Genomic DNA, 12,238 nt, shown 5'->3' with positions numbered 1-12,238 from the left:
TAGTGATTGGTCAAATATTTTAAAGCTATCGGTCAATGACTGAATATTGAGGTAATGGGGAAAGATGCCTAATGTTGAAAGTTAGGAGAGTTTGATTTTTTAAGGCAAACTTACAAAGAAAAAATGATTTTCGCCCAATTATTCTCGGTTGAAGAAATATGACAAGTAGATGTTTTTAGAGTGAAAGCAAGCACTATAACATTAGCCACGCTAAAATAGTAAAATAGGCCGTTAGATCATGCCACATTGGCAAATCTACGGTCAATATATAAGCAACAACAAGAAGTCGACGAAAACAAATTTGGCAATTATAATGTATTAACTCAACTAAAAAGGATCATCGTCGTCAGATAATTCCCTCTTTTTGCCATCGCTTTACAGGGGTTGCGCTGTGTCACACGAGCAAAACCTCTACTCTTAATTTTCTCTCTCTTGATCTCCTTTCGTTGCTCTTTCACTCACTTCAATTCGAATTGGAAGATCTCTGCAGCTGAGTGTGCAAGTACTGAGTTCGCCACTCTGATCTCACTCGAATCTCTTAGGGTTGTTCAATACCAATCACTGATTCGGCTCCTCTATCGGAGAGTTCTCATTTTTGAAAATGGTGAGTTTGTTAGTTTCAGTATTTCTCATTGCTTCAACATTACGTTACAACTTAGATCTGATTCAAATCCGATTCGATTTGGTTGCGCGGTAACTGATCACCGTCGTAAGGAAGTTGTTTTCTCTAATTAGAATATTAATTTGAGATCTGGCACTTTGTTATTTACTGACATAATTTCGCTTCCTGCTTGCGTTTGGTTATAATCTCGAATTGGAAATGGCTAAGCCTCTGAGGTTGGAGATTAAGGTACTATGCTTTTTGGCTTATTTGAAAATGTTTATAATCTTCATGTACCCATCAATGCATTTCGTGCTGACTGTAACTAATTGATTCAGAGGAAACTTGCTCAAAGATCAGAAAGGGTAAAGTGCGTGGATCTACATCCTACAGAGCCATGGTAATTGGACTTTCCTTAATAGACGTCTTTTCAGTTTTAGTGGATATGTTTCTTTTCCATTTAAAATTGTCTTATGTTGGAGTGACATATTGTTAGTATCAGTATAACAGCAAGTTTTATTTATTACTCCTACTTAATTTGACTGGGTGGATGGGGAGTTTATACAATGCCGAGTTTGGGTACATAGTTTTCTTTAAATGTTGAGGGTGCTTAGTTAATTTTCATTATAATTCGAGTTATTTGCAGCTCATTCCTTGTATTACTTGTTGCAGGATATTGGCAAGTTTGTATTCGGGGACTGTTTGCATCTGGAACTACCAGACCCAGGTATAGGGAATTATATCCACACTTTTTTCGGGGGGAAATTTTGGACTCCAAAATCTTGAAAGATGTATGCAGTATTCTCATTTATAAGAGTGTCCTAAATGTGAGACATCCTGAGACAGTAAAGTGCATTTGTGAAATGGATGACGGTGATTACATTTTATGATCTCGAGCCAATTTTCATAGAGCATTCCGAACAAAATTGAGAGCTAGTAGATAGCTGGTTTGAGTGTAGTTCCTCCCTGACTTAAGATGAATAAGCTTGAGTTGACTTTTGATTATTGTGCTGGTCTCAATTCGTCAACAAATACCTGAAATTGTTTATTTGTAAACTTAGTTGGGGAGTATTAGATTTTCTATGAGTGCAATCCTATGAGAGAACACATGCGTTCTTTCAACAATGTACTACTGTTGACATTTGTTGTTTATTTAAAATTTCAAGATACAACTACAACAATAACAACGCCTCAATCCTGAGCAAGTCAGGGTCGGCTAATGCATCCTCACTGACCATGTACTCCATTTAAGCTCATCTCAGACCAATATTATGCAAAATAAAAATAAAAAGTTATGAAATCTAAAGGCAACATAATAATTTTTTTGGATAAATAAAAATTCAAGATTATTGAGATGAAAGGCAATTGAACTTAAGTCATTTTCCATATACGAGGGTCTTATGTTCTTCATATTGTTACTTTCTCCTACTTTATCATCCCTATCTTCATTGCAATTACACCCCTTTTAGCCATGAGGCAGGACTCTGCAAGTTTCTTTAGTAGAATTACTGCATTCCACTATCCCTAATAAATTCTTACTGTAATGTCCTATATTAGGACATTGAACTGTTCATGATTGGTGAATCGCTTTAGGAATTACTGCTTCGCTGTCTCTAATGAATCTTTCTTACTGTAACATGATAACATCCTATATTAGGAGCACATCGAAGTATTCTCCATTGATGAACCACGTTAGGCTTAAATCTTCTTCACTTATGTGCAAATCTGACTTCTTAGCTTACTCGGTATGAGAAGCTATTGAGCTAATATTTTACTTACGGACCAAAAGTTCATGGTAATAGTATTATCAACAGAGTGCTAATTCATTCTGATTGTTGCAGACAATGGCTAAATCTTTCGAAGTTACTGAATTACCAGGTATGCTGATGGAGTCTGAGTAGTATATTTGTTTGTTCAGGATATGAACTTGCACTCTTTTGCTTTAACTAAGGTTTTGCAGTTCTGTTAAACACATAGTTCATTCTTTGCAGTTAGGTCAGCAAAGTTCATAGCACGCAAGCAGTGGGTTGTTGCCGGTGCTGATGATATGTTTATTCGTGTATACAATTACAATACCATGGACAAGGTCAAAGTATTTGAGGCGCACACTGATTATATTAGGTGTGTGGCTGTTCACCCTACTCTACCATATGTGCTGTCATCTTCTGATGACATGCTTATAAAGCTTTGGGACTGGGATAAGGGATGGGTATGCACTCAAATTTTTGAGGGTCATTCCCATTATGTGATGCAAGTCACTTTTAATCCGAAAGACACCAATACATTTGCCAGTGCATCTCTTGATCGAACTATAAAGGTAAGGATTTCTTCCTTATCTTCTTCACTTCCTCCTGGATAAACTTGTTCACAACGTTATTTTTTTCCATTTACTAATCTGAAATATTTGAATTAATCATGCTTGGTTTTTCAGATTTGGAACCTCGGCTCCCCTGACCCAAACTTCACGTTGGATGCGCATCTAAAAGGGGTTAATTGTGTAGACTATTTTACTGGTGGTGATAAACCTTATCTGATAACGGGTTCTGATGACCACACTGCTAAGGTTTGCTGATCATTTCATTTCCCATGTTCTGTTGTTAGTTTAGACACAGAGAATCTGAATAACGTGTTATGTAATCCACGAGACAGGTGTGGGACTATCAGACAAGAAGTTGTGTCCAGACTCTTGAAGGCCATACACACAACGTGTCCGCCGTATGTTTTCATCCTGAGCTTCCTATTATAATTACGGGATCTGAAGATGGTACAGTTCGTATATGGCATGCAACCACTTATAGGTAGATTTAGACTCATAACTACTTTATTACTTTGGATCAATTCAAATTCTATTGATTTCATATGAGATTGGATCTTTTCATTTTTTGACAGAAATTTCTACATCTCAAAAATTGTCCAATATTCATTGTTTTGATTTCTGTAAAGTTTGATAATAGATAGTCATTGAACCAAAGACATTTTAGCCAATATGTTCAAAGATATTTAAGTTGGTTGGGTCATCTAAATCAGTGCAACCAGGTGTCCGGAAAGCTATGAGAAATTTTCAATAGATTTGCAGTAACAACATATAAAGTGACTCCGAGTCCGTCATTTTTCTTGGTAAAGTAATAGGATTTTATTGACATGTTTGGCAAAGCCAACACCCATATACAAGGAGTATACAAAAAAAAATAGAAACTGAAACATCATTAATCATTAATGTACTCTATATCCAGTGTGGCTTTTATCAGTTTCATACTTTTTTGATGCGTAAGAACTAGTGAAGTTCTGTGATTTGCTGTTTAAAAAGATAAAACTTCTGTAACTTACCCCCCCCCCCCCCCCCAAAAAAAAAAAAAAAAGGTTGCTTCCATTGGAAAGCTTTGTTCAATGGTTACTTTTGGGCATGTCATATTTTGGTTACTTTTTCTGGTATAATATGGTTATTTGATCCTAATTTTTTGTTTTTGTTGCATTTTGCATGCAGACTTGAGAACACTTTGAATTACGGTCTTGAAAGAGTTTGGGCAATTGGTTACATGAGAAGTTCAAGAAGGTTGGTTCTATGATAAGTCGTAGCTGTGGCTTATTCTCTTTGGCGGTCTTGCAATTCTTTTCAATTATACTTTGCATTTTTAATTATTTTTGTTTTCATTTCCAAGCAAGAAAAGTTTTTGTGGCGGAAGAAAGAAGGAAGTCTCTTATTTGTAGACTTGCGGGCATAACAAATAGGAAAAAGGCCTGAAACTAAAGAGCAACTAACTGGATTTCATTTCATCACATGCTTTGTATTGCATTTATTCATCTAGAAGTTATGCTGATTTGATGCATGTGCAGGGTTGTAATCGGTTATGATGAGGGAACTATCATGGTAAAAATTGGTCGAGAAGAACCAGTTGCCAGCATGGATAACAGTGGAAAAATTATATGGGCTAAGCACAATGAAGTTCAAACAGTCAACATCAAGAGTGTGGGGGCGGATTATGAGGTATGAGATGATCCTGGCTTTTAATGTTGCTCACTTGACTCTTTTCACTGCTCAATATTCTTTAATTAAGTGCATATTTGCTTCATCTCTCAGGTTACTGATGGAGAAAGGTTGCCTTTGGCTGTCAAGGAATTGGGAACTTGTGACCTCTATCCACAAGTGAGTCAGCTTTATGTTGAAACCAGAATCAGGGTCATAGCCTGTTCGGCAATAATTATGTGGTTGCCATAATGCAGCTGTTAGTTATGTAGGCTTATTCTTCTTGGAGTGCTTATACTGTAATTGTTTTACTAACGAAAGGCTAATGTTATATTACTCTTATCTCTTCTTTCTTTTTGTGTGTGAGTGTGTTGAAAGGCAGTCCTATACTCGAAACCTCACCCACTATTAATCTCTTTTCTGATTTTATTCTACGTTGGTATTTCTATTGTCAGACTTTATTTAGGGTGTCATTGTCTGTATTGATGCTGTAAAGATCTGGTGGGTTATTTCCTATTGTTCTGGTCTTTTCTTATTTTTAGATGTTTTTGCTTTGCTTTTCTTGCTGTGTCATCCTATTGTTATTGGAGGTGTTATAATTTTTTTATGCAGTCATTGTGCAGTTTAAAGAGTAGATAGATTATTGTAGTTTGCATTTTCTTTTTGGCTTGAAGAATATGTAGAGGTCACTGATTTGACTGCATACTTTTTCTCCTATACAGAGCTTGAAGCATAACCCAAATGGAAGGTTCGTTGTTGTTTGTGGTGATGGAGAGTATATCATATATACTGCTCTAGCATGGAGAAATAGGTCATTTGGTTCAGCTCTGGAATTTGTTTGGTCCTCTGATGGAGAATATGCTGTGAGGGAAAGTACGTCAAGGATTAAGATCTTCAGCAAAAATTTCCAGGTTCACATTCGTCCTCCCAACTAGTTGCCTCCAAAGGTTCATTGCATCATGTACCTATCAGAAGGAAGAAAGAAAAAAGAAAAAGAAGTTGATTGCATCACGTGTTATTTGAGAGTGATGATGCACTATTTTATATATTTGACTTGAATCAACTGTTTCTTTCCGACCTGCCCCTTCTATTTAAAGCCTTTGTTTAGTGGTAAGCTTTTGCTTTGTAGAGCGTTCGATAAGTGAGATTTAGTTCACATCCTTGCGATGTGTTATAGTGTAATAAATGCATTGCTTCTCTTTTCTCAAAGCTGAAGCATGCCATGTGTCATGGTTTCTTCTTGTTCATGTGCTGGCCTAAAAGGTGACTTTTGTTGATATCTCCAGGAAAAGAAGAGCATCCGTCCTACTTTCTCAGCTGAGCGCATCTATGGAGGTACTCTATTGGCGATGTGCTCAAATGATTTTATTTGTTTCTATGATTGGGCTGACTGTAGGCTGATACGGCGAATTGATGTTAATGTGAAGGTGAGAAAAATAAGCTTCACTTCTATACATTGTAAGGTTGTTTTACTCAGAAGTCGTAACTTCATTTATGTTGTTTTTTAAAATATTTTTCAGAACCTCTACTGGGCTGACAGTGGTGATATGGTGGCAATTGCAAGTGATACATCCTTCTACATACTTAAGTATAATGTGAGATCTTCTTTCCGGAATCAAAATTACATATGCTAAAGTTTTGTTCTTTTCTTTGCATAATTCTATTAATGATCATCTGTATGCTTGTATCATACCTGCAGCGTGATGTGGTTTCTGCCCATTTAGATAGTGGAAGATCAGTAGATGAGCAAGGCGTTGAAGAAGCTTTTGAACTTCTTTATGAGATAAATGAACGGGTCAGGACTGGAATTTGGGTTGGCGATTGCTTCATTTACAATAATTCTTCATGGAGACTTAACTACTGTGTTGGGGGTGAGGTATGATTGGTAGTGCATGCTGCTGTTCTTGCGCATATATCTGGAGACATCTTATCTCATGTATGTGAATCAGCAAATTATTTTTTGTACGTTTTAGGTGACCACAATGTTTCATTTAGACCGGCCTATGTACCTGCTTGGATATCTAGCTAACCAGAGTAGGGTTTTCCTGATTGACAAAGAGTTCAAGTGAGTAGTCTTCTGAGAGATTTTGATATAGGATACTTTGGCTTGAGATTATGTTCTTGAATAAATGATTTCATTTCCTTCTGTGCAGTGTCATTGGATATACTTTGCTGCTCAGCTTGATCGAGTACAAGACACTTGTGATGCGTGATGACTGGGACAGAGCAAATGAGGTGCTGCCATCGATTCCTAAGGAGCACCATAATAGGTGTGCATGGTCTTGCAACTTTCCTAAATTTTCAACATGGTTGTAGTATGTCAATGAGCTGGATTTTCCGGATTATATCAATGGTATCAATTGTGCTGTAAAATGGTTCTGTTTCGGGGTTACTTCAGATTAACATGCTGCTCTTATACTCTGAGGGATTGGTGTCTGTATTCCATTTGTTTGAAAAAAGGGCAGCCCGGTGCACAAGGCATCTCGCGTTCACGCAGGGTACGGGGAAGGGCCGCACCCCAAGGTGTGTGATGTAGACAGCCTACCCTAATGCAAGCATTAGTGACTGCTTCCATGGCTCGAACCCGTGACATATAGGTCATACAGAGACAAGAGACAACTTTACCGTTGCTCCAAGGCTCCCCCTCAAACATTTTGTGCTAACTTTTTGTGTATTTATACGTTCAGATCTGATTGATTAATCAAATCTCTTTCCTCTGAAAATTTAATTTGTGATGCTTCGTGTTGCTATCGCGTAGTTTCTGCAATGTCTAAACCTTCAGAAGGGGGTGATGGTTTGCTTTGTTTTTATTGCAAGTTTTCTAAGTTATCATCAAATGTTTTCCCTGCTAGTGTTGCTCGTTTCTTGGAGTCGCGGGGTATGATAGAGGAAGCATTAGAAGTTGCAACAGAGCCTGACTACAGATTTGAACTAGCCATACAGCTGGGAAAATTAGATATTGCAAAGGTGGGGCTTCTAACTCAATGCATGTGGTTTGGACTTCCACATTTTCTTTTAAACTTGTTGCTTCAAAAGAACCATATGTTGTTTAGAAGTGTGGCCTTGTGGTTTGGCAGGATATTGCAGTGGTAGCTCAGAGTGAGTCCAAGTGGAAGCAGTTGGGTGAACTAGCCATGTCTGCTGGAATGGTAACTGTTACTGCCATTAATGGCAATCTTATCTTTGCAAAACCTTTTCATGCCTACTTTTACTTTTTAACTGGAAAAATGTATGGTTGTGATTTTAGGAATGACGTCGTGGCTTGTGTAATGCTGTTGGTACCCAAACAATACTTGCTTAAACTCTTTCTTTCAGCTTAACTGAGACTACTTTGAAATATATCATTCAGAATAAAGTAAAGTTTTCCAGCTCTTTCTTTTGTATTCAAGCTGTAGAGGGTGCTTTGTAGTTTGATCTCTTCAGATGCCAGTAGTGCTTCTTTTCTGAAATGCACTCATCTCTTTTACTTTCTTGAGTTCTTCAGAATTATTGCTCATTTGCTATGTTTTGTAGCTGGAGATGGCAGAGGAATGTCTGAAGTATGCGAATGACTTGAGTGGTCTGTTGCTACTCTATTCTTCACTTGGAGATGCTGAAGGAATAACTGAACTAGCAACTTCTGCCAAAGAGCAGGGGAAAAACAATGTCACATTCCTCTGCATGTTCCTTTTGGGTAAAGTGGAGGAATGCATTCAGCTATTGGTTGATAGGTATTTCTTGTCACTAAAGAACTTATTGTTTAGGGGTGTTTTCAGCAGTTTGGATTGATATATAGAGTTACAATTTGTTTGCAGCAACCGGATACCTGAGGCTGCTTTTATGGCTAGATCTTATCTGCCAAGTAAGGTTTCTGAAATAGTTGCAATTTGGAGGAAGGACCTCAGTAAGGTCGGTGGTTTTCTGATTTTGAGCTTTCTTATCTATATACATCTTCTGGATATCAAAAAATCTATATACATCTTCTGATGAATTTCTGGAACTTTGGCCCCAATATCTGGTGGGATGGCCCACCTGACAGATCTGCCATCTAGATTAGATTTCATTTCAGTTTTTGAACTTGGTGGGAATTAACTTCTTGACCTAAGTCGCTGGTGCAAAGAAACTTTGGAGGTCTTTACCTCTTGGACTTATTATTTACACCTGTGATCGGCATCAACAATAATATTTTTGGACAATTTTCCCTATTCCACTTGCATTTGTGTATTATCTTCATGGAATGGCCACAGCAAATATGGTTGATGAGTTTTCTGAGTGGCCAGGAAGCAGACCTTGCGGGCATGGATAGGGTCATGCCTTAATCTAAAGATTTGACATTGAATAGAAGTTTGAACACAAAAGTGAAGGTTGTAATAATTTATTAATACGGAGTATATGGCTTCGTGCAGGATTACACATTCCTCTATTATCTGTAGTCCTATAGCAGGAAATTTGTTGTTCTCTAATCTGGTTTCTTCATGAATCTGTCATACAGGTTAACCAGAAAGCAGCAGAAGCTTTGGCTGATCCTGAAGAATATCCTAATCTGTTTGAGAACTGGCAAGTTGCATGTGCTGTTGAAGCTAGAGTTGCAGAGGAAAGGTGTTGATAATGGATTTCTCCACTTCCCATGCATTTCTTCTATATTCTCTCAGCGTATGCTTTTTGAATATATTAGTACTTTTGTTAGACCTGCTTTATATTATGGGAGTTCCTCATTTTCCTGTGAAATTCTCAAATCTTTTGGTCAATTGTATCTCCTTTTCTATTCTTGCTGGGAGAAATTTTCACCAATTTGGATAACTTCTAATTTCTGTTCCAATTCCTATGTAGGGGTGGCTACCCACCAGCAACTGATTACGTAAATCATGTTGATAGATCAACTAACAACCTTGTAGAGGCTTTCAACAACATGAGAATGGATGAAGAACCACTTGAAAATGGAGATATGGACCACGAGGTATTAAATGATGTGTTTCTATTTGCCTTCTAGTCAGGGTTGATTTGGCATTCTGTGTATATTTTTCATAAAACTAAAGAAATAAAGAACCATATCTTTATACGTGATTAAGGAGAAGTCTTTTCTCGGTGTTATTTAATATCCGTATTGAAGCAGCTTAGACTATCAATTGGTGTTTGTAAATGAAAACAATTAAATGTCTGTTAACTGTTCAGGTTGCAGAACAGAGTGGTGATGAGGTGCAAGAATTGGAGGCAGATGATGCACAAAATGAGGAACAAGAAGAGGGCCAAGAAGAGGCTGTGGTCGTGGATGGTGTGTCTACTGACGGTGCAGTACTCATTAATAGAAATGAGGCAGACGAAGAGTGGGGTACGAATAGTGAAGGAAAACCGTCAGCCTAAAAGCAATTGGTTAGGCCGGTGTGAAAATCATAGTTTTGTTGCTGGTGATTAATTGAATTTCTTTTATTTGTGTTTTGACACCCATACCTTAGATTCTTCTGTTATCCTGTTTTTATCATCTTTTATTTTGTTTATCGTTAAATTTTTTCGAATAAACTATGACTTAGTGGAACATTTAATGAACACCCTAACCCCCTTCAAGAAATCTGAATTTTGTAGTCTGTTTCTTCTTCCCTGTGAAGTTTTTAAGAATATGAATTTTTCAAGCTTAGCTGACCGAAAAATGTGAGGAATAGAAAAGATTTCCGTCCATTATGGGGATGCTGATTTGGCATTCATATGCTTTTGGCACAAATTAGTGCAGTTGCTACCATGTTCTTCTTGAACTGATTTTGCCTTTTATCTGATTATCATTTATCACTATTACAGTTTATTTGATTTTGCCCCTCATCTCTCTTATACTTAATATTGATGCTTTTGCAGTGCTTACACCACATCACTAAAGGTTCATTCAAGATGGTTCAAGCTGTATGTATTCGTTCTTATGGTACAAATTAAATTTTCTCCAATAAACTGTTGAAAGTGCATGTCTTTTAAAGGCTCATCCGTATTTCTACACTTGATTAGGTGTCTCAAGTCTTATAACCTCATTGTTTGCTGTATTTGCTTAAATGGAAAAAACCCTGAAGAAATTCGTGCTTTGTTCTTGAAGTTGGGCACTCTGTTCAACTCAAAAACTAATGTCATATGGGAGTGTGTGCTCATGCTCTCTGAGGAATATAGGATTATTGTGTTCTGTAGTTTTCCACCTGCATTGTTTGTCAATTATTTGAATATATCGATGCTACATTCAATTGGTGGTGGTCAATTATCCTACTTGGGCAAGTTTCAATTTTTTGATATTGATTTTTCTTTCTATTGCAGGTTCTATAGGTGTTTCCTTAAAAGAGGGCGATCTAGGGACCGATGATGTATGTTCCGCAAGTGGTGTGATTTTGTAGCAATGAGTTTTGTAGGCATACTGGACGTATGTTCCCAGCTTCGGTTGTTAGCTTTAGTCACTTATAGTTGTTTTATAATATAATATTCTTTCGAGGCTTACATTTTTTACCCTTCAAAATCCTTACATGCCATTGTCACTATAGAAAACACTTAAAACCATATACGGAAGTGGAGATAGTGCAGAAATTGTTAAGCTCCATGTCCTGTGCCATATCCCGCTATAATTATGTTCGCTAATCCACTCCCATTAGTTACAACACTTGATATAGGGGAACGAGATTTTGATGTTTTGAACTCGTGGAAGACAATTCACGCTTCAACTATAATGACGAAAGGTGCATTAGTAGGGAAAAATTGCAATTTGAAGAAGAAAAAGAAACTGAACGTCCGTCAATTTATTTCACTTTTCTCTTCAAATGCATAGTTGCAGAAGTCATTGGCTTTCCATTAGCCACCAAAACAAACTCAAAACCATTACATTCCACCATGATAACATTGGTTTAGAACTCGAACCAAGAAGTTTCAAAAAAGAAAGAAAGAGAAAGAAATAGAGTTTTTTCTTCTTCTTCTAGAGTGCGTGGTTAAACCTTGGATCCTTTGTAACATATTAAACCTTGCCCATTCCAAACCCTTGGATTGTTGTAGGACAGAGACAAAGTACTAAAGGAGGAGCTTTTATAGCTTTGAATTCAAGGTAAAGTCATTCCCTCAAACACCCCAACTAGATTCAATCAACCAACCAATTCGCAAAAAGGGTCTTAAAATGTGGGTTGATGAGAAAACTTCAGTCTTCCAGTCTGCAAGTACCATAGGATCTGACAATTAATATACTTCCAACACTTTTGCCAATTTGGAGCTGATATCAACTAGAAAGTTCAACCATTTTATACCAAGCAATCCAGGAAACAGCAAAATAAATATAGAAAAATAGTGACCCTTATCAGTTTGTCTGGAAAGCAGAACTTTGTTTAACGTTAACTGTACAAAGAAAAATAATGTCAAATACTATCATCAGAAATGTTAAATCATCTCATAAGCTAAATCAAAATCTCCAACCCTTTTGTACCCTCTAATCATTATTCTATAAGTTACGACATCAGGAGAGATCTTCTCTTTTCTCATTCTATCAAACAACTTCTCAGCCTCATCCATCCGATCTAACTTGCAAAATGTATCAATGAGGCAAGTATAACAACAGTAGGCAAGAGTTTTCCTTTTTTGCATGTCGCGGAATAAAGCACAAGCCTTATTCATTTAAGATAGAAGTTTGTTGTGGTTGGACAAAAAAAAATCAGAAATAGCCATATTTACAACTGGTAATTGAAAAATAG

General features: G+C 37.1%; 1 protein-coding gene across 12 annotated transcripts; it reads left to right on the top strand.

Annotated features, from left to right (window-relative positions):
- The first annotated feature begins 290 nt into the window (after nt 1-290).
- On the top strand, nt 291-11,106 carry LOC107771428 (coatomer subunit beta'-2). 12 transcript variants are annotated; one of them, XR_001644816.2, is made up of 26 exons: nt 340-604; nt 830-850; nt 940-1,001; nt 1,274-1,328; nt 2,443-2,479; nt 2,593-2,918; nt 3,033-3,164; nt 3,251-3,399; nt 4,086-4,154; nt 4,436-4,586; nt 4,680-4,745; nt 5,288-5,476; nt 5,852-5,992; nt 6,086-6,160; nt 6,265-6,441; nt 6,539-6,630; nt 6,719-6,835; nt 7,418-7,532; nt 7,643-7,714; nt 8,079-8,275; nt 8,360-8,453; nt 9,037-9,143; nt 9,375-9,501; nt 9,717-9,914; nt 10,389-10,433; nt 10,830-11,106. XR_001644816.2 is itself a non-coding variant. In XM_016590788.2 (26 exons), the coding sequence occupies exons 1-25, from the start codon at nt 602-604 to the stop codon at nt 10,406-10,408; spliced, it is 2,751 nt and encodes a 916-aa protein (XP_016446274.1). In that variant the 5' UTR covers nt 340-601; the 3' UTR covers nt 10,409-10,433; nt 10,830-11,106. The 12 variants fall into 12 exon arrangements, 4 of the variants coding, with proteins under 4 accessions (XP_075107458.1, XP_075107459.1, XP_016446274.1 ...); XR_001644818.2 differs by having other exon boundaries at nt 10,389-10,452; XR_001644815.2 differs by having other exon boundaries at nt 9,717-9,949.
- Nucleotides 11,107-12,238: the final 1,132 nt, after the last annotated feature.

Source organism: Nicotiana tabacum, chromosome 4 (genome assembly GCF_000715075.1).
Source record: "Nicotiana tabacum cultivar K326 chromosome 4, ASM71507v2, whole genome shotgun sequence".
Classification (NCBI taxonomy): domain Eukaryota; kingdom Viridiplantae; phylum Streptophyta; class Magnoliopsida; order Solanales; family Solanaceae; genus Nicotiana; species Nicotiana tabacum.
Note: the sequence above shows the minus strand (reverse complement) of the source record. Positions and strands in the feature narration are given on the sequence as shown.

Excerpts from the sequence above, each read along its gene's own strand:
- LOC107771428 (XM_016590788.2), top strand. Across the intron at positions 4,587-4,679 it reads GTGTGGGGGCGGATTATGAG|GTTACTGATGGAGAAAGGTT; the intron begins GTATGAGATGAT and ends TTCATCTCTCAG. Across the intron at positions 9,144-9,374 it reads GCTAGAGTTGCAGAGGAAAG|GGGTGGCTACCCACCAGCAA; the intron begins GTGTTGATAATG and ends ATTCCTATGTAG.